A 22,279-nucleotide genomic window follows, 5' to 3' on the forward strand; every position below is an offset into this window, starting at 1 on the left:
TCTCTACACCCAATGTGGGGCTCAAACTCATGATCCCATGATCAAGAGTTGCATGCTCCACTGACTAAGCCAGCCACACCACCCCCCATGAGTTATTTTAAAATACAGAATGGTTGGGGCGCCTGGGTGGCTCAGTGGGTTAATACCCCTGCCTTTGGCTCGGGTCATGATCCCAGAGTCCTGGGATTGAGCCCCACTTCGGGTTCTCTGCTCAGAGGGGAGTCTCCTTCCCCTCCACCCCCACCGCGTCTGCCTCTCTGCCTACTTGTAATCTCTGTCTGTCAAATAAACAAATAAAATCTTAAAAAAAAAAATTACAGAATGGTTCATAGGTTTCTAGCTTTAGGAACTGAAATAAGGCAGTGCAATTTACTAAGATAGGTACCACTAGAAAGGACTATGAGTTTGATTTTGGGTATGTTGAATTTTAAGGTTCATAACATTATATTTTTTATTTGACAGAGAGATTGATATATACAGAGAGAGAGCACGTGCATGCGCAAGCAGGGGGAACGGCAAGCCAAGAGAGAGAGGGAGAAGCAGGCTTCCCTCTGAGGAGGCACTCAATCTCAGGACCCTGGGATCACAGCCTAAGCCAAAGGCAGACACTTAACAGACTGAGCCACCCAGGAGCCCCTGAATTTTAAGTATCTTTGAGACTTTAAGTAGTCCGCTGGATTTAGAGATTTGAGTCTCAGAAGAGAGGTGAGAGCTGGACATAGAATTTTCAAGGTAATCAGCATATAGGATGTAACTGACCCGTCATGGATATGAATGAGACTATCAGTTGAGAAAACACAGCGGAAAGGAAAGAGCCTAAGGGCACCTGGGTGGTGCAGTTGGTTGGGCTACTGAATGCCTTTGGCTCAGGTCATGATCCTGGAGTCCCGGGATGAAGTCCCTCATCAGGCTCTGTGCTTGGCAGGGAGTCTGCTTCTCCCTCTGACTGTCTCCCCTCTCATGCTCTTTCTCGCTCACTCTCTCTCTCTCAAGTAAATAAAATCCTTTTTTAAAATTTTTATTTATTTGACAGAGATCACAAGTAGGCAGAGAGGCAGGCAGAGAGAGAGAGATAGAGAGAGGGCGAAGCAGACTCCCAGCTGAGCAGAGAGCCTGATGCAGGGCTCGATCCCAGGACCCTGAGATCATGACCTGGGCTGAAGGCAGAGGCTTAACCCACTGAGCCACCCAGGTGCCCCAATAAATAAAATCTTTAAAGAAAAAAAAAGAGAGAGTCTAGGCTGGAGTCTGGAGGAACTCCAACATTAAATGACCAGGCAAATTCTCTTGGTTTACATTCCTTTCAGTACACCAAAAATTCAAATGATTCTTGTGGATTATGACATCTTGCTGTTAGCAAACCATACCATATTACCTTTGGATAACTCTGCCTATTACTATTTCATCAACAGGTGTCTATCATCTTTAGAAATTCTATAAAGGGAATCCACACATCCTGCAGAGCTTTAGACATTATTTTTTAAGTTGTAGGTCACGACTGAGTGGGTTATGAAATCAATTTAGTGGGTCCTGATTACTATTATTTTTTAAAGATTTTATTTATATATTTGGGGGGAGGGGAGAGGGAGAGACATCTTAAGCAGACTTTATGCTGAGTGCAGAGCCTGACAAGGGGCTTGATCCCACGACCCTGAGATCATGACCTGAGCCAAAACTAAGACTTGGTAGCTTAACTGACTGTGCCACCCAGCCTCCCTGATTAGTATTTTTATTTATTTGTATTTTTAATTTTTTTAAAAAAATTTTATTATCTTTTAAAATATTTTATTTATTTACCTGAGAGAGAGCATGAGCGAGAGAGTGCTACCAGCAGCAAGGGCAGAGGAAGAGGAGAAAAGAGACTCCCCGCTGAGCAGGGAGCCAAATGTGGGCCTTGATGTCAGGACCCTGAGGTCATGACCTGAGCTGAAGGAAGTTGCTTAACCAACTGAGCCTCCCAGGTGCCCCTATTTGTACTTTTTAAAGATTTATTTATTTTAAAGAGAGAGAGAGAAGGGAGAGAGCACGCACGGGGTGGGGTGGAGGGAGAGGGAGTAACTGCTATGTGGACTCCCCACCAAGCACGGAGCCCCACACAGGGCTGGATCCCAGGACCCTGAGATCACCACCTGAGCCAAAATCAAGAGTCAGATGGTTAAGCAACTGAGGTACCCAGGCACCCCTAATTAGCATTTTAAAATGAGAGAGAGGAAAATATCAAAGTATACCATAGATAGTAAGCATCTACATTCTGTTCCAAGGTGAACTGATCCAGTATGTGACTTGAGTGGCCCTGTATGACCCCCAAATTTCTATCTCTAGCCCAATGCTTGCCCCTAAATGCCATGTTCATTTTGAAAGCTCCACTTGGATGTCTATTAGACATCTCAATCTGAACAATGAACCCCTGATCTTCTTTCCCCAAAAGCTCCATCTGCCGCCCTCCCAGGTGATGGTAAATTCATCCTTCTTAGGCCTATATCCCCAAGCCACGTTTTACCTCTTTCATTCTCCAACACAGTACATCTCATCTTCTTCTCATCATTCCCTCAACTTCTTTAGGGAATTCTATTATGTCTACCTTCAGAATCTAACCACTTCTCACCTACCTTAACCACTACCACTCCAGTCCAAATTATCATCACCTCATCTCTCACCCGGATGAACGCACACGCCTCCCAACAGGTTTCTCTAATTCCACACCCTCTCTTCTATAGACTATTCTCAACACTGGAGTCAGAGTGATCCCTTGAAACAGGAGTCAGCAAATTCTTCCTATGGAAAGTCTGAGAGTAAACATTTAGTTTTTTTGGGTCAAGAGGAAAATCAAGGCTATTACAGAGGTGTATCTACAACAAAAGAGAAGATAAATTTCTATTAAATTTTTGAGAAAATTACAATAATTGAGTTTAATTTTTTGTAATACAGATCTACTTTTAAAAAAATACTTATTTGAGGGGCACCTGGGTGGCCAATGGGTTAAAGCCTCTGCCTTCGGTTCAGGTCATGATCTCAGGATCCTGGGATCAAGCCCCACATCGGGCTCTCTGCTCAGCAGGGAGCCTGCTTCTTCCTCTCTCTCTCTCTGCCTGCCTCTCTGCCTACTTGTGATCTCTGTCAAGTAAATAAAATCTTTTAAAAAAAAACAAAAAACAAAAACTTATTTGAGGGGCGCCTTTGTAGCTCAGTGGGTTAAGCCTCTGCCTTCCGCTCAGGTCATGATCTCAGGGTTCTGGGATCAAGCCTCGCATCCGGCTCTCAGCGCTCTGCTCAGCAGGGAGCCTGCTCCCCCCATCCCCTGCCTGCCTCTCTGCCTACCTGTGATCTCTCTCTCTGTCAAATAAATAAATTTTTTTTTAATTTTTAAAAGATTTTATTTATTTATTTGACAGAGATCACAAGTAGGCAGAGAGGCAGGCAGTGGGTGGGGATGGAGTGGGGAGGAGGCTCTCAGCTGAGCAGAGAGCCCAATGCAGGGCTTGATCCTAGGACCCTGGGATCATGACTTGAGCTGAAGGCAGAGGCTTTAACCCACTGAGCCACCCAGGTACCCCTCAACTTCCATCTTTTCAGCAAAACCATAAGTGATCACACTATTTAATACTACAACCTCCAATCTCACTCCTGGCACTGCCTATTTCCCTTACCCTGTTCTATTTTAATTTTTTTTCTATTATACATCGCACTTTTAACATACTATATACTTTGCTTATTTATGTTTACTGTCTGTCCCACCTTTGCCAGAACTAAGTTCCTCAAGAGTAAGTATCTGTGCCTATTTTTTATTTACTAATGTATATTTCTTTCTTTTCTTTTTTTTTTTAAGTAAGCTCTACTGCCCAATGTGGGGCATGAACTCACTCCCCTAAGATCAAGAGTCACATGCACTACTGACTAAGTCAGCCAGGCGCCCCTCACTGATGTATTTTTGCTAAGCATCTAGCACAGTGGCTGGCACAAACAGATGTCCAATAAAAATTCACTGAATGTTTTGGGAAACTCGTTTCAATTTTCTATTTATGTATGTACATACTAGGCTGTGATATAAAATAGTATTTTTTTAAAGATTTTATTTATTTATTTGACAGAGATCACAAGTAGGCAGAGAGAGAGAAAGAGAGAAAAGCAGGTTCCCACCGAGCAAAGAGCTCGACTCAGGGCTCGATCCCAGGATCCTGAGACCATGACCCGAGCCGAAAGCAGAGGCTTAACCCACTAAGCCACCCAGGTGCCCCTAAAATAGTATTTCTTACTGAGGACGTTAGTCAGTCAAGAGAGTTTGAAAAATACTGGGGTTAGACTATATGACTTCTAAAGTCCTTTCTCAATTTGAGCACCTATAAATTTCTATGTGTAGCTAGTAAATGCCCACTATATCTTTTGGGAGATAGCAAAGTTCACAGCCTAATTTCTGTAGCAAGGCATTGATTATTGAAACATAACACTGACACCAAAAAAGTCATTAGCATCCCCACCTGTTCTGTAATAGTAGGTTAAGAAAAACTGGAAATAGCAAGAAATATAAAATCTGAACTTAATCCTTCTATGAAAAAGAGATAGAAAGTGAGAGCAAATGACAAAAGAGAACATTTTCTCGATCAAAATTTCCCAGGTTAAAGCTTTCACACACTTACTGAAGAAGCGACGAGGAGTGAAGAAAGATATCCTTTAAAGTGTCTGCCGTAGAAATTGTGTCCTGAATGGACTTTGGGAGCAAAGACCATTTCTGAAATATATATGATTTCCACTCATCCACAGGCAGATCCATTCTACCTTAGGTCTCTAAAATGAGTAAGAAAATAAGGAATTCAGATTTCTACAAATGCACAGTCTAGGAAAAAAAAAATCAAGATTTCACTCAAACAAATGTGATGCAACAAAAATCATTCTTGTGGTCTTTTCCTGTAGTTTCCATGCTGAGAATCTATTTTCTCTCACACGTATTCACTGAGCATCCTTTTATTTAGAAATATTTACTGAAGGCCTACTTTGTTCCACACACCAGGCTTGCCTATTAAACCTCCATCTTCCCAAGCTCCTCAGGTGAGAAACCCGAGACATTCCAGATTTTTCTCTTTCCCCAGCTATTAAATTAACAAACGTTTCTATCTCTTACACAGTTCAGATTTTTCTTTCAGTTCCCAGATCATTTCTTTATTCAAGTCCTCACCATCTCTGGTCTGGCATTCTTTCCAGTGTCATAACTAGTCTCCATGGACTCAATTCCCTACCCTACCTCCTAAATTCAATTCATCCTCCATATTGAAACAGATGTCAGTCCTCTGCCTTAATCAATGAATGCTCCTCCAAGCATTTAGGAAAGCCCAGTACAAATCTGACCCCTGGGCTCATTTTCTAATGCCCAAGTCTCACCTCCTCCTTTGTACCCTACTGTCCTGAGCCACTTAAAGCCATCCTTAGCTTGCCAGGCTATTCACCTCCCTAGTTTTTGCATAGGTTATGTTTTCTTCCGGGAGCATCCCTCCCTCAGAGTCCGCCTCGCAAATTTGCACACACCCTTCAAGACCAAGTTTAAGTGGCACCTCCTCCAGGAAGCCTTCCCTGATTTTCCATCTGCGACCGCAGTACACTTTGTATTTCTCCTGAGGCCCAAATCATGTCTACCTGGAGTTAGGGCTACTCACTGCGGTAGCTCCCTCGACAGACTATGCTCTCCTCTGAGGGCAGGGACCGGATCCTATTTACCTTCGCAGATTCCCCTTGTGCCAAGCTCAGGGTCTAGCAATGGCGGGAGATCGGCACTTGGATTGCCGAAGGAATCAAGTTACTGCTTTGCCTACGGCTAGCAGCAGAGGTGTCAGGGAATAGCTCTCTCTTCGGGGCTAACAATTGGTCGGCGCAGCAAAGGCCCGAGCCAGGTTTTTTTCCGAGAACCGTCTAGGAAAGCTCTCGGGACTGGACCTCACGCCCAGAAAAAGAACCCGCGTCATCCTTGGCGCGCCCCACGGCTCGGGCCCCGCCCCCAGGCGCAGCAGTGGCGTGACGAGGTCCTGAACCCGGGCTTTTGCATGTCACGTGGGCTGCTCGCAGGTTCTCGGCCAATGCCGTGGCTGCTCCGCTCCTAAGCCCGCCCTTGTGCCTTGCGCATGTCAGAAGGCGGGGGTGGTGCCTGCAGCTACTTAGCCCAATAGCTTGTGAGCGCGCGGGGTCCCGGGAGTGAGCGGGAGGTGCCGAGGAGCGGGAGCGCGGGAGTTGGCGCAGCGCAGTCATGGTGGGCCACCTGAGCGAGGGGGCCATTGCGGTGAGGAGACACCTGCGGGCAGCGGGGCTCGGGTGGCTGTGGGCCCTGGGTTTTTGGGGTTGGAGAAGGGAGAGAGGAGCTGGAGGCGATGGGGAGAAAAGGCGGGAGAAGATTGGCGGGGTTGGGGGGGGACCGTCGGGTGACTCCCTACAATTCTCACCATCTCCTCGAAAAATTTTTACTCTTGTCTTTTAAACATGTCCATGTTTTTTCTACTTAAGAAAACGAAGCAGAATTAACTTGATCGTCCCCCATCACCCTCTTTCTGTCCCCTATCCACGGCCTAACTTCTCTAGAGTTGTCAGTTTTCATCTCACCACCCGTTAACAGACTCCAATCCGTTGTTCCCTCCATCACTATAGAAAGAACCTTGGCAGAAGTTAGCAGTGCTTCCAAGTCGTTAAATCTAACAGACACTTTTCAGTTTTTAACTTAACCTGAGTTCTCAGCAGTGTTTGAGAGTTACTCCTTTTGGCCAGTTTTGAGCATTACTTCTTTCTGGTAACATTCCTTTTTGGCTTCTCTGACTTGGCTTGGCTTGGCTGGTCTTTCCTCGTCTTATTTGCCGGTCCCTCGTTGTAAGTTTTTGTTTACTCAGGGTTATGTCCTGTCCTAGGCCCTTTGCTACCAAGACAATCCCATTACCAACTATGTCGGTTGCTCACGCATTTCTTTTTCCGGAGCCACCTTTACTCTGAAGGAGAAACCTCTGTAATATGTCTGCCTACCTGATACCTCAAAGGCATTTTAAACTCATTGTGTCCCAAAGCAAATCCGTTATTCTGCTAAGTTTGGGCCTCTTGGTGTTCCTTGTCTGGATCAATATCTCTATTATCCATCAAGATATGCTAGCCAAAAATTGTGGAATCATTCTTCCCGCAAACTTCCGTCACCTTAGATGTTCAGTTCATCACCCAAATCGGTGTTTTACCTCCACAACGTATTTCTTAAATCCATCTATTTTTCTTCCACTCTGGCACCACTGTTTCTTGCCTGCACTACTGATTTCCACCCAACATAAACATCTTCTCTATCCATTCATCTATCAGTGGACACTTGGACTGCTTGTATACTGCCACAACATGGGGGTGCATTTCGAAATAGTGTTCTCGTATTTGGGGGGTAACTACCCAATAGTGCAGTTACTGGATCCTAAGGTAGTTCTATTTTTAACTTTTTGAGAACCTCCGTACTGTTTTTACCCAGTTTGCATTCCCATCAGTGCATGAGGGTTCCTTTTCCACATCATCCTTGCCAACACTTGTTTCTTGTGGTGTTAGTTTTAGCTATTCTGACAGGTGTAAAGTGATAGCTCATTATAGTTTTGATTTGCATTTCCCCGATGATGAGGTATCTTTTTCATGTGTGTTGAAATGTAATGTTGAGGGGCGCCTGGGTGGCTCAGTGGGTTATAAAGCCTCTGCCTTCGGCTCAGGTCATGGACTCAGAGTCCTGGGATCAAGCCCCGCATCACAGAGGTCTCTTTGCACAGCAGGAAGCCTGCTTCCTCCGCTCTCTGCCTGCCTCTCTGCCTACTTGTGATCTCTGTCAAATAAATAAATAAAATATTTTTTTAAAAAAATGTAATGTTGAAAAGTAATGAGTCATTACTTTTTCGTGTGTGTTGGCCATCTGGATGTCTTCTTTGGAGAAATGTCTGTTCATGTCTTTCTGCCCATTTTTTAATTGGATTATTTGTGTTTTGGGTGTTGAGTAGTAGCAGTTTTTTATATATTTTGGATACTAAGCCCTTCTCAGATCTGTCATTTGCAAATATCTTTTCCCCTTCAGTAGGTTGTCTTTTGGTTTTGTTGACTGTTTACTTTGCTGTGCAAAAGCTTTTTATTTTGATGTAGTCCCAGTAGTTTATTTTTGCTTTTATTTCCCTCGCCTCAGGAGGCAGACCTATCTAGAAAGATGTTGCTACTGCTGATGTCAGAGAACTTACTGCCTCTGCTGTCTTCCAGTATTCTTATGGTTCAGCTGTCACATTTAGATCTTTAATCCATTTTGTTTGTGTTTGCATATGCTGTAAGAAAGTAGTCCAGTTTCATTCTTTTGCATGTTGCTGTCCAGTTTTCCCAATCCCATTTGTTGAAGAGACTGTCTTTTTCCCATTGCGTATTCTTTTCCTGGGCTTTTCTGTTTTGTTCCATTGGACTGTGTGTTTCTTTTTGTGCCGGTACCATACTGTTTTGATGACTGTGGGTTTGTAATATAACTTGAAATCTGGAATTGTGATGCCTCTGGCTTTGTTTTTCTTTTTCAAGATTGCTTTGGCTATATCAGGTCTTTTGTGGTTCCTTACATATTTTAGGATTATTCTAGTTCTGCGAAAAATGTTATTGGCATTTTGATCGGGATTGCATCAAATGTTTAGATTTCTTTGGGTAGTATAGACTTTTCAACAATATTTATTCCTCTAACCTACAAGTATGGAATGTCTTTCCATTTCTTTGTGTCTTTCTTTTTTCTTTTTTAATTTAAATTCCTGGTATATTCTGTATTTTTGCAGGTTCTTTTCCATCTGCCTGTGTGGTTCTTCACGCTCCCCTCCCTGGGTAATATCAATCTCAGCTCAGTTAGTTTTTCAAAGAAACCTTCCTTAACTTACTAGCCTAATTCCCTTTATTTTGAGACCATGATTCCTGCTTGTTCATGTATTACCTGTGTGACTTTGGGCAAGATACTAAACTTTGCCTTTTCTCTTCTGTAAAATGAGGGTAATTATACCTAGTACCTATTGCCTAAGGTTAGTGGGAGAATTAGGTGAACTATTACATTTAAAGTGCTTTAGTTCATGCCTGGTACACAGTAAATGTTCAGTATATGTTACCTCTTAATATCGCAAATGTAATTTTATACTTATTTGCTTTTTATTTGACTAATATTAGTTTTTTGTCTTCCCCACTGGATTGTAAATTCTTGGAGGCCTGAAATTACATCTATTTTTTGCTCAAAGTAGTATCCTAAAGACCTGGAGCAGTGATGGCAAGTTTTAGATACCCAGTAAATGTTTGCTAGTTGCATATGAGGCAGTGAAAAAAAAAAAAAAAGACAGAGCTAAATGGGGAAAAACAGCTGAGTGGAGTTACTACTTGAATAAATTAGGAACAATTAAACCTGAGAATTTATTGAACTTGTAGTTCTCATTTACTTACAGCTGCTACCTTGCACCTTTTAAAAAAAAAAAAAAAAAAAAAAAAAAGATTTATTGGGACGTTAGGGTGTCTGAGTATCTGCCTTCGGCTCCAGTCATGATCCCAGAGTCCAGGGATCAAGTTCCGAATTGGCCTCCTTACTCAGCAGGGAGCCTGGTTCTCTCTGCCTGCTGCTTCCCCTGCTTGTGCTCGCGCTCTCTCTCTCTGACAAATAAATAAAATAAAATCTTAAAAAAAAAAAAAAAAAGATTTATATGAGAGAGCAAGCGAGAGCGCATGACTGAGCCACCCAGGAGCCCCACCTTGTGACTTTAAGGCAAATTAGGAATTGTTCTTCACTTTTAGAAAGAATGATTATGGTGTTAATAATTTGATCACTTGGTTTTTGCTGTATTCAAAACTTTGGAAACCTATTTCTAGTGTTAGGTCAAGCATTACTTAAGTTTTATTCATAAATGACAAAGAAAATTTTTGTGTTTGTGGTGATAGTGTGGGGAACCTTTGCCAACTGTGATTATCATTAGCTAAAGCAAGTAGTATCATTTTCGTTCAAAAGACACAGGCCCAAAGGCTAAGCAACTAACATAAATAATAGAGGCATTTGGGGCAAGAGCTAACATCATAAAAGAAGAGATTGTACATGGAAGTATTATGGTAAATAGGATAAATAGCATTTGTATCTTAATTTATTGGGTAATATAAAAAAGGGGAAGGAAACTAGTATTTTTGCCTTTTCCAGTGTGCCAGATACTTTATCTATAATAGTACTTACAGTAACTGTAAGATAGATTTTTATAATTACCTGCACCTCACAGATGAAGAAATTAAAGTGCAGAGAAGTTAAATACTTTGTCAGTGGGGTGTCAGTCAGATTTGAATACATGTGCCCTTGACTGTTACATTCTGTTGCTTTGTATTTTTTTTAACTGAAGTATAATTGACATACAGTATTCTGTTAGTTTCAGGTGTTCATCATAGTGATTTGGTATTTTTATACATTAGGAGTAATGATCCCCAGGATAAATCCATTTACTGTCTGTTACCACACAAAGTTACTACATTGTTATTGACTAAATTCCCTGTTGTGCATTATATCTCCATAACCCATTTATTTTAGATCTGTAAGCCTGAACCCTCTTAAACCCCTTCACCATTTCACCTGTACCCCCAGTCACTCCTTACTCTTGTAACCAAGAGTTTGTCTCCTCTATGAGTCTGTTTGTGTTTTGTTTTAAAGATTCAACATGAAATCATATGTATTTGTCTTCTGTCAGGCTTATTTCATTTAGCATAATACCATGTAGGTCCACCTGTGTTGTCACAAGTGGCAAGATTTCATTCTTTTTTATGGTTAATATTCCTCTGTGTGTGCACACATGTGTGTATCTTTAGCCATTCATTTCTTTATGGACACTTAGGTTGCTTCTTTACCTTGGCTATTATAAATAATGCTGCAGTGAACTTGGCATGCATGTATCTCTTTGAATTGGTGTTTTGTTTTCTTCAGGTACATCCCTAGAAGTGGAATTGCTAGATCACATCGTAGTTTGGGTTTTTTTTTTTTTTTTTTTTTTTTTTTTTTTTTTTAAAGATTTTATTTATTTATTTGACAGAGAGAAATTACAAGTAAGCAGAGAGGCAGGCAGAGAGAGGAGGAAGCAGGCTCCCTGCCGAGCAGAGAGCCCGATGCGGGACTCGATCCCAGGACCCTGAGATCACGACCCGAGCCGAAGGCAGCGGCTTAACCCACTGAGCCACCCAGGCGCCCCCGTAGTTTGGTTTTTGATTTTTTGAGGAGCCTCTGTACTGTTTTCCATAGTGGCTGCACCAGTTTATGTTGCTCACCAACAGTGCCCAAGGGTTCCCGTTCATCTGCATCTTTGCCAACACTTCGTATTTTTTGTCTTTTTGATAGTAGCCAGTCTGATTGTGGTTTTGATTTGCATTTCCATGATGAATAATGGTGTTGATGATCCTGTGTGTCTGTTGGCCATATGTAGGTCTTTGGAAAAAATGTCTCCTAAAGTCTCTTGTCCATTGTTTAAATTGGGTTTACTTTGTGTTTTATATGCAATGTTAATTTGGAAAATTTAAGGCAATTTTATGTTAAGTGTACATATCATGTTGTATGTCCCAGAAGATTTAATCTTATATTCACTTTATGATGACACAAATTTAAAAGAATAATAAATTAATACATGCATGTGGTTTTAAAATCAAATAGAACAGAAAGGTGTTTTATGAAATTACTGACTTTTTGTGCCACCCTGCCCCAGTTCTATTCCCTAGAAACTTAAAAAAAAAAAAAAATCACCTTTATTGAAACTCAGCACTGGTTTACACTTAATAGAAACTGTAATGTATATAATAAGTCATCAAGATGTGTGCAGTTTGATGAGCTTTGGCAAATGTATACAGCACTCTGATCTCCTGCTCCTTGCCTAGTCCTTGCTTCCAGTGTAGGTAAACTAGAGTTTTGATGTCTGGTTTATGTCTCCAAAGGTTAGTTTGATTATCTAAAACTTCATGTAAACTTGTGTCTGGCTTCTTTGTCTCAGCAAAATGTTTTTTGAGATTTATCCATGTTGTTTCAGTAGTTTGCACCTTTATTGCTGAGTAGTACTCCATCGTGCAAATAAACATAATTTGTTTAATTTACCTGTTACTGTTAAACATTTGGGTTATTTTCATTTTTTGGCTGTTATAAATGAAGATGCTATGGACATTTATGTAAAAATCTTCTTGTGAAAATATATTTTCATTCCTCTGGGATAAATGCCTAGGAGTGTTGATTAATTGCTGGGTGGTATGTTAAGTGAATGTTTGTAAGAAATTTCCAAACTTTTCCATATCCATGCCAGCTCTCAGTTTTGTCATCTTTTTAAGTCAGCTATCCTAGTGAATGTGTAGTGTTTGCATCTGTGTTCATGAGTGTTATATAGGTCTGTAGTTTTTTCTTTTTCTTTTTCTTTTTTTAAGATTTTATTTATTTATTTGACAGAGATCACCAGAGAGATCACAAATAAGCAGAGAGGCGGGGGGTGGGGGAAGCAGGCTCCCCGCTGAGCAGAGAGCCTGATGCGGGGGCTTGATCCCAGGGCCCTGAGGTCATGCCCTGAGCCCAAGGCAGAGGCTTAACCCACTGAGCCATCCAGGTGCCCCTGTGGTTTTTCTTTCTTAGAATGACTTTATTTTTTCTTTGAGGTAAACCTAACATCATAAAATGAGTTGGAAAGTGTTCTCTTTTATTTCCTAACATCGTTTATGGAAGATTAATTTTTTTTTAAAGATTTTATTGATTTATTTGATAGATCACAAGTAGGCAGAGAGGCAGGCGGGGCGGGGGGTGGGGGTGGAAAGCAGGCTCCCTGCTGAGCAGAGAGCCCAATGCGGGGCTTGATCATAGGACCCTGAAATCATGACCTGAGCAGAAGGCAGAGGCTTCCACTGAGCCACTCAGGTGCCCCTCATTTCTTTTTCTTTTTCTTTTTTTTTTTTTTTTCCTTTTTTTGGTCTTTACATGTTAGGTAAAATTTACCGGTAAAGCCACCTGGACCTAGTGTTATCTCTTTAATAAGTATAATAGTATCTAGCTTCTCTACATTTTGTATGTCAGTTTGATAATTTGTGTTTTTCAAGGGACTTACCCACTTAATCTAAGTTGTTTCATAAAGTTAATTTTTTTTTAAGGTTTTTATTTATTTGACAGAGAGAGACACAGAGAGAAAGGAAACACAACCAAGGGAAGTGGGGGAGGGAGAAGCAGGCTTCCTGCCAAGCAGGGAGCCCGATGTGGGACTCGATCCCAGGATCCTGGGATCATGACCTGAGCCAAAGGCAGACCCTTAAGGACTGAGCCACACAGGCGCCCCTCATAAAGTTATTTCTAAAATCCCTCATATATACGTGGTTTATTGTGATGCATTTTTCAATCCTTTTTTTTTTTTCATTTTTCCTTTCTGATATTGAGAATATTTGTTTTTCTTTTTCTTAATCAGATGAGGTAGAGGTTTATCAGTTTTATTGATCTTTTCAGAGAAGCAACTTTTGGTTTGTTTTTTTCTGTTGTTTATCCATTTTCTATTTTATTGATTTCTTGCTCTTTTTAATCATTCCTTCCTTCTACATGCTTGAGTTTAGTTTATTCTTTTTCTGGCTTCTTATGGTGGAGGCTTAGATCATTGATTTTGGACCTTTTTTCTTCTCTAAACATTTAAGCTCTAATTTTTCTAAGCATTGCTTTGGTGAATCCAATACATTTAGATAGATTGTATTTTCATTTTCATTCTGTTAACAATACTTTCTAACTTCTCTTGCAGTCTCTTTTTCCACAGGTGGGTTATTTAGAAGTTTACTTTTTACAGGGTGCCTTGCTGGCTCAGTAGGTAGAGCCTGTGACTCTTGATCTCTGGGTTGTGAGTTCAAGCCCCAAGTTGGGTATAGAGATTACTTTAAAAAAAAAGTTTACTGTTAAATTTCCAAATATTTCGAAGTTTTCTAGACAGCCTGTTGTTGGGATTTTTTTTTTTAAAGAATTTATTTATTTATTTGACAGACAGATATCACAAATAGGCAGAGAGGCAGGCGGAGAGAGAGGAGGAAGCAGGCTCCCCGCCAAGGAGAGAGACCAATGCAGGCCTTGATCCCAGGACCCTGGGATCATGACCTGAGCCGAAGGCAGAGGCTTTAACCCTCTGAGCCACCTAAGCACCCCTGTTGTTAGGATTTTTAGTTTAATTCCAGTGTGGTCAAATAACATACTCTCCGAATTCAGTCTTTTAACATTAACATTATTGAGACTTGTTTTATTTCCCAGGGTATGGAATCTTGATGAAAATCTAGGCACGCTTAAGAGACTGTGTATTCTGCAATTGTTAGAAGATTTAATTAGGTCAAGTTGGTTGATAGTTTAATCTTTCACATTCTTCTACATACCTATTAAAAAGATTTTATGTATTTATTTGAGAGCAAGAGATCACAAGTAGGCAGAGAAGCAGGCGGGGTGGGGGGGGGGCGAGCGGATACAGGCTCCCTGCTGAGCAGAGAGCCCGTTGTGGGGCTTGTGGGGCTCGATCATGGATCATGACCTGAGCCGAAGGCAGAGGTTTAATGACTGAGCCACCCAGGTGCCCCTACATTTTTTTTTTTTTAAATCTATTTACCTATCATTACTGAAAGAACAGTGTTGAAACCAACAATTATAATGGTGGACTTGTCTATTTCTCCTTTTAATTCTGTAGGTTTTTGCTTCATGGATTTTGAAACTTTGTTATTAGGTGCATACATTTATCATTGTGTCTTCTTCAGGAATCAACCCCATTATTATGAAATGTCCTTTTTTATCTCTGATAATATTCCTTGTCCTGAAGCCTTCTTTGCCTGCCAGTAATGGTATATCTTTTTCCAATGTTTCATTTTTAACCTGTCTCTTTATTTTTATTTTTTTAAAGATTTTATTTATTTGACAGAGAGAGCTCACAAGTAGGCCGAGAGGCAGGCTCCATGCTGAGCAGAGAGTCCGATGTGGGGCTCCATCCCAGGGCCTTGAGATCATGACCCTAGCTGAAGGCAGAAGCTTAATCCACTGAGTCACCCAGGTGCCCCTAACCTGTCTCTTTATATTTGAAGTGTATTTCTTCGGCATTGTGGTTATTATTTTTTTAAGATTTTATTTATTTATTTGACAGAGATCACAAGTAGGCAGAGAGAGGAAGGGAAGCAGGCTCCCTGCTGAGCAGAGAGGCCGATGTGGGGCTCGATCCCAGGACCCTGAGATCATGACCTGAGCCGAAGGCAGCGGCTTTAATCCACTGAGCCACTCAGGCGCCCCTGAAGTGTAATTCTTGTAGACAGCAAATAGTTTGATCTTACCCATTCTGACAATTTCTGCCTTTTAATTGGAGTCCTTGAACCATTTACACTTAATATAGTTTGGCTTTAAGTTTTATATTTTGCTTCTTGTCCCATCTGTTTGTTGTTGTTGTTGTTTTGCTCTTACTGACTTCTGGATTATTTATGTTTTATGATTTGAATTTATTTCCACTATTGATTTATTAGCTGTACTCTTTGCTTAACTTTCTCAAGGATTGCTTTAGAGCACTTCACCCTCATTCGGATCACTATCACAAAATAGACTGGGTGGTGCAACAGCAGATTTAGTTTTCATAGATTCGGGAAATATGAGATTGAGGTTCCAGGAGATTCAGTGCTGGGTGAGGGCTGTGTTCCTGGCTTGCAGCTGCCATCTTGCTGTGTGCTCACATGACTTCATCTTTGTGGGAAAAGAGAACCCTGCTGTCTCTTCCTCTTCTAGGGGCAATAATTCTGATATGGGGTCTTCATCTTCATGACCTCATTAAAACTAAGTACCTCCAGGGACACCTGGGTGGCTCCGTTAGTTAAGCCGCTGCCTTCAGCTCAGGTTATGATCCCAGGGTCCTGGGATCGAGGCTGCATCGGGCTCCTTGCTCAGGGGGGAGCCTGCTTCTTTCTCTGACTCTACCTGCCACTTTGCCTGCTTGTCCTCTCTCTCTCTCTCTCTGACAAATAAAATCTTAAAAACAAAACAAAAACTAAGTACCTCCAAAGGCCCCCATCACACTGGGGGTTGGGTTTCAACATACGAATTGGGGGAGAAGAGACACAAATATTTAGTCTAAATGTTTAGTGGTTCTCTCTCTCTTTTTTTTTTTTTTTGTTGAGTATGGTGGATACACAACATTATCTTAGTTTCAGGTGTGCAACACAGTGATTGGACAACTCTGTTTCTTATGCTACACTCAACATCGAGCATTTTGATCTCAGAATACTCTTTTTTTGGGGCACCTGCGTGGCTCAGTCTGTTACACGTCTGCCTTCAGCTTAGGTCATGGTGGAATGGAGCCCCACATTGCACTGGGCTCCCTGCTAAGCAGAAAGCCTGCTTCTCCCTCCTTCACTTCCCCTGCCTGTGTTCCCTCTGTCACTGTGTCTCTCTCTGTCAAATAAATAAATAAAATCTTAAAACAAAAAAAAAAAATACTTTTTTCACTTAAAGATTTTTATTCATTTAATTAATTATTTTAGAGAGAGACAGAGAGTGACCGCACACTCAAGCGGGTTGAGGGACAAAAAGAGAAAGTCTTTTTTTTTTTTTTTAAAGATTTTATTTATTTATTTGACAGAGAGAGATCACAAGTAGAGAGGCAGGTGGAGAGAGAGGGAAGCAGGCTCCCTGCCGAGCAGAGAGCCCGATGCGAGGCTCGATCCCAGGACCCTGAGATCACGACTTGAGCCTAAGGCAGCGGCCCAACCCACTGAGCCACCCAGGCGCCCCCAAAAGGAGAAAGTCTTAAGCAGACTTCATGCCCAGTGCCCATGCCCCTGACCCTGACATGGCCTGATCTCCCAACCCTGAGGTCATGGCCTGAGCCAAAATAAAGAGCTTGACAGTTTGAGCCACCCAGGCAACCCGATCTTAAAGTACTATTAAAACATCGTTTTAAGGGGCACCTGGGTGGCTCAGTGGGTTAAAGCCTCTGCCTTCGGCTCAGGTCATGATCCCAGGGTCCTGGGATCGAGCCACATGTCGGGCTCTCTGCTCAGCGGGGAGCCTGCTTCCCCCTCCCCTCTGCCTGCCTCTCTGCCAACTTGCGATCTCTGTCAAATAAATTTTAAAAATTTTTCAAAAAACATTGTTTTAAGATGGAACTTTTTTAATAAGATATCTACCTTACCATATTTGAAATTATAACTGAAATATTTATACATTTAAGGTAATAATAAACTTCTAACATAAATAACATATTGGGATGCCTGGGTGGCTCAGTTAAGCAGCTACCTTTGGCTCAGATCATGATCCCAGGGTCTTGGGATTGAGTCCTGCACCGGGCTCCACGCTCGGTGAGGAGCCTGCTTCTCCCTCTGCGGGCTACTCCCCTTGCTTGTGGTTGCGCTCTCTCTCTCTGACAAACAAATAAATAAAACCTTTTTTTTTTTTAAAGGCAATAACATGTTTTGTGAAAAAACACTATTATATTTCAAAACAAATAGAAAATTGATATTGTTTTACATTTTGGCACATTGCTTTAACATCTGACTTTAGAAGATATGACAGCTAGATTTTCATATCAGCTTCTGCATTCAGTATATTGATATTTTTTGAGGGGGTGATCTCTGAAGGAAATCTGGCCTCAGGTATGTAGTTGGAAAAAGAGGAAGTATTTTAATATTTCAGGCTTCTTTTTTGATTCTTGTGATATTATAATATAATAAGGAACATGTATTTGGTCTTGGGGCATCGGGGTGACATAGTCAGTTAAACATGCAGTTCTTGGTTTCAATTCAGATCATGGTCTCAGAGGCTGGGATCGAGGCCCGAGTTCGGCTCTGTACTCAGTCGATTCTCTCTCCCTCTCCCTCTGCCCCTCCCACTTGTGGTCCGTGAGCTCACTCTGTCTCTCAAATACGTAAATAAATCTTAAAAAAGGAGAAAGCGTTGGAACTTTCAACCCTAAATTCCCCCTGTCCTGCCACTGTCCCCCAGGGAGTCAGGAGATGGATCCAGTCACCAATAGTCAGTGATTTGATCAATCATGCCTAGGCAATGGGACCTTCAGAAACCCTGAACGGCAGGGATCAGAGAGCTTATAGGTTGGTGAATGCATCTACATGCTAGGTGGGTCACACACCCCAGACTTCACACAGGGGCAGAAAATCCTATGCTCCGTACCCTTCCAGACCTTGCTCCTATTTACCTCTGCATCTGGTGGTTCATTTGTATCCTTTATAATATCTCTTATAATAAACCAGTTACATGTTTCCCTGAGTTCTTTGAGCCTGAGGAGGGGGTCATAGGAACCCCCAATTTGTAGGCAAGTAAGGCAGAAGTGTGGGCATCCTAAGGACCCACTACTTGAGGCTGGTATCTGAAGTAAGTCAGGGATGGTCTTGTGGGATATCCTCTAACCTTTGGGATCTACACTAACTCTAGGACAGCCACTTGGTGTCTGCAGAGAATTGCTTCACGTGGAAACCCACACATATGGTGTCAGAAATGGCTGTGAATAGACAAAGTTTTTCTCTAATTCTATATCAAAACTCAACAAATGGTAGTTTCTTAAAGGTTATTTGAAATGTAAAATTGGTCTATGTTGTGGCACCTGGGTGGCTCAGTCAAGTAAGCATCTGCCTTCAGTGCAGGTCATGATCCCAGAATCAAGCTCCGTGTTGGGCTTCTGATCAGCAGGGACTCCTTCTTCAGCCTGCTTATCCCTCTGCATGCTGCTCCCCCTGCTTGTGCTTGCTCGCTCATGCTCTCTGATGAATAAGTAAAACCTTTTTTAAAAAAAAAAAAGGTAAAGCGGTGCCTGGGTGGCTCACTGGGTTAAAGCCTCTGCCTTCATTCAGCTCGGGTCATGATCCCAGGGTCCTGGGATCAAGCCCCGAGTCCAGCTCTCTGCTCGGCAGGGAACCTGCTTCCTCCTCTCTCTCTGCCTGCCTTTCTGCCTACTTGTGATCTCTGTCTGTCAAATAAATAAAATCTTTAAAAAATTAAAAAAGTAAATAACGTGTTTTTGAAAAACAGCTATATTTTTCAAAACAAATAGGAAATTGTATTTTCCCTGTCTTTCTGCCCCTCCCCCTGCTGATGCTCGCTTGCTCTCTCTCTCTCAAATTAAAAAAAAAAAAAAAAAAAGAATTGGTCTGTCTTGCATTTTGAATGGATCTTTTGCCTCTGCATTATTTATAATGCCATGCATTGGTCATTTGGAAAATGCTGACTCACTGCATTATGCAGATCTTCCAAATATTGATATGTTTTATTATATAACCAGAATTTATGCTTATTAATCTTACTAATTTAATCCGAAAAGTTTGTAAACATGGAGAAGCTGTAAAGCTCATTGTTGGTGAATAGAAGTTTTCAAAAGTTTTGATTTCACTAAAAACCCCTTTTATAATTGACAATAACTGTCGTTTTCCTTAAGAACAGGTTCACCTTATTTTTGAGAAAATATTGGCTGAATTCTGAAGTTTGAATAACCAGTTTGTCCTTTGGCCTTGCAAATAAAAATGGTGTTCTGTAAAAAAGCAGTTGGTTCAACTCACAACTCAACTGCACGAATGCTTTTCCTTGGGGTAGCAGTTAGTACTCTAGTGTGCCACAGAAGTACTTTTTGCCTACTTCCCATACTGTTAACAGAGTATTTTAAAATTTTTTAAAATATTGAGTTGTGGGGCACCTGGGTGGTGCTGTTGGTTAAGCGTTTAACTCTTGGTTTCAGCTCCGGTCATGGGATCAAGCCCTGTGTCAGGCTCCACACTCAGCTTGAAATCTGCTTAAGAACCTTTCCCTTTGTTTCTCCTACTTGTGCATGTGTGCCTGTGTGCATGCGCGCCCTCTCTCTCAAATAAATAAATCTTAAAAAATATTGAATTGTTTTGGCAGACAGTTAATTTACTTGCAAATCAGCTGATCCCTCAGAGATTGGAATGGGTCTAGAATAGCTTTTGCTTTGGTCTAGTTTAGTTCTGCTTCTAAAGCATGCCCTTTCTGGGGTTTCTACTGAATGCAGCAGATGTTTATTGAGTTTTCTGTCCTCTGGCTGGTTAGAACTCATCTAAATTCTAGCCTGTGTGAGCTCCACTAATTTTTCAGTTTATAACTCTAATAACTCTTTGCCTGGTCTTGTAGAATCTCATTCTTTGTATGCACAACTTAAAATTCAGTCAGAGACTCAAGGGAACCCCTGTATAGGTTATTGAAGCTCTTTCTCGGTGTAGCTTGCTCATCTCTGGTACTCTGCATCCATGAAATCCAGCTAACTTGCTTCCCTAAACTCTGATCTGTGCTCAGTAGGGATACGCATTCCTTCTTGGGGTCCCTTGTCCATTCTGTGATCTAAAAGTACCTCTGTGCTGAAGGCCAGAATGGTCATAGGGTTCCCCTCATTTCAGTGATCACAGTCTTGGTCTACTTGTTGTCTTGTATTTGAAAACAGTTTATATTTATTTACTTATTTATTTATTTGACAGAGAGACAGGGAAAGAGGGAACACAAGCAGGGGGAGTGAGAGGGAGAAGCAGACTTCCCACTGAGTAGGGAGCTCGATGCAGTGGTCCGTCCCAGGACTCTGGATCATGACTTGAGCGAAGGCAGATGCTTAACGACGGAGCCACCCAGGCACCCTTGAAAACAGTTTATATATTTTTGTCCAGGTTTTAGTTGGTGGTTGGAAGAGCTAGTTTGGTACCATTTATTTCAGCATAAACAAAAGTAGAGCCCAGAGAACCAGTCTTCATTGCTGTTAGTTTTTCCAATGGTTACCTTTATTTATTTACTTTTTAAAGATTTATGCATTTATTTGAAAGGGAGTGTACATGCATCACAGTGGGGAGGAGGGGCAGAGGGAGAGGGAAACCTAAGCAGACTCTGTGCTGAGTAAGGAGCCCAAGACGGGGTCTGATCTGAAGATCCTGAGATCATGACCCAAGCCCCAAATTGAAACCAAGAGCCAGATGCTTAACCAACTGCATTAGCCAGGCACCCCCTGATATTACCTTTAAATTATTTTTATTTGGGGGGCACAGAGGAAGAGGGAAAGGAAGAGAGAATCTTAGTGTGGAGCCTGATGTAGGGCTCCATCTCACAACCCTGAGTTCATAACGTGAGCTGAAATTAAAGAGTCAGATGCTTAACCAACTGAGCCACTCAGGCGCCCCTTTTTAAGATATTATTTTCATAATTGCTAATGGAGTTAAAAGATTTAAAATTCAAAAGGTATGAAAAGAAGATTGTGTGAGATCTGCCTCTCACATGTGGCCCTCACTCATCAGTTTTCTCATCAGAGGTAACCAGTATTATATAAACATCTTTTTAAGGCTGCATGATACTCTTTTAAGGATTTGCCATACTTAGCTAATTCTCTATTAATGGGCACTATGGCCAAATCAGTGTGCTGTTCTGAATAAGAAGTACATATGTAACCCCTGTATTTTGGATGTAGTAAGTGTATCCTTGTTGGCAAGCATGTATCTCATCTCTATGATTTTATGATTTGTCCACAGTGATAAAACTTAAATGATTTTCAAATGATAAGCTCCAAAAAGCCTCTTGGATAATGTTCTCTGTAGCTTATTCCAAATACCACACTGTAAAAATATGTCAGATTTTGGTCATGATTTAAAGGTGTATCTCATTCTGTTTTTACTCTTTCAGGCCATAATGCAACAGGGAGATACATCCATAAAACCCATCCTCCAAGTCATTGTGAGTACCTTTGAATATTTTATGTCAAACATTTAAAAAAGTTGGATGTAATTATAAGTTACATTTGATGAAGCACACACAGATTTGTCCATTTTAGGAAATTCTCTCCATCATCCCAAAAAGTAGCTTAGTCTTGTTGTAACCCTAAGAGAGGAAGCAGGCCTTTCTTTTTTCTTTCCCCCCCCCCTTTTTTTTTTAATATCATGCTAGCCAGAGCTAACTTTGGGGGTTCAGATTTGAGGCTTTGCCTTTCTGTTCTTTCCACAATTGATGGATACTGTAGTGCTACCCATAATTACTCCTGCCTCCTTACTTTTCTTCCTGCCCTGAGGTTTGTCTTGCTCAGATCTGCCTGCAATGAATGTAACTGCTTAAAATTCTTCATTAACCCTATCTTTCATTTAAGGGGTTCTTAAATTTTAGGGAGAGTTTAAAAAATGCACAGAAGCAGCATCATGAATCATACCTGCAGATTCTGAGTCATAGGCCTAATGACCTCCCTGTTACTCCCAAACTCGCTGCCACTTGTCTTAAAGCTCTGTTTGTGTATTTCACTTCCTTTGGAGAGCTGCTCCTGATTTCCTTCAACTTGTGATAAATGTCTTG

General features: G+C 41.4%; 2 protein-coding genes across 3 annotated transcripts in view; one reads left to right on the plus strand and one right to left on the minus strand.

Moving 5' to 3' along the window:
• The window catches only part of SMYD4 (SET and MYND domain containing 4), a 52,021-nt gene extending 46,036 nt beyond the window's left edge, over positions 1–5,985 (minus strand). The window contains exons 1-2 of the mRNA XM_059148169.1: positions 5,707–5,985; positions 4,635–4,782 (exon numbers count right to left, since the gene is read on the minus strand). Of these exons, the coding sequence (XP_059004152.1) occupies positions 4,635–4,768 (134 nt within the window). The 5' untranslated portion in view covers positions 4,769–4,782; positions 5,707–5,985. The remainder of the gene's footprint in view (positions 1–4,634; positions 4,783–5,706) is intronic.
• Positions 5,986–6,107: 122 nt separating this feature from the next.
• RPA1 (replication protein A1) overlaps positions 6,108–22,279 on the plus strand; it is a 78,415-nt gene continuing 62,243 nt past the window's right edge. For both annotated transcript variants that reach the window (XM_059148172.1, XM_059148173.1), the window contains exons 1-2: positions 6,108–6,262; positions 21,623–21,673. In XM_059148172.1, the coding sequence (XP_059004155.1) occupies positions 6,230–6,262; positions 21,623–21,673 (84 nt within the window). In that variant the 5' untranslated portion in view covers positions 6,108–6,229. The remainder of the gene's footprint in view (positions 6,263–21,622; positions 21,674–22,279) is intronic.

The sequence above is a fragment of the Mustela lutreola genome, chromosome 15, assembly GCF_030435805.1.
Source record: "Mustela lutreola isolate mMusLut2 chromosome 15, mMusLut2.pri, whole genome shotgun sequence".
NCBI classification, from domain to species: Eukaryota; Metazoa; Chordata; class Mammalia; order Carnivora; family Mustelidae; genus Mustela; species Mustela lutreola.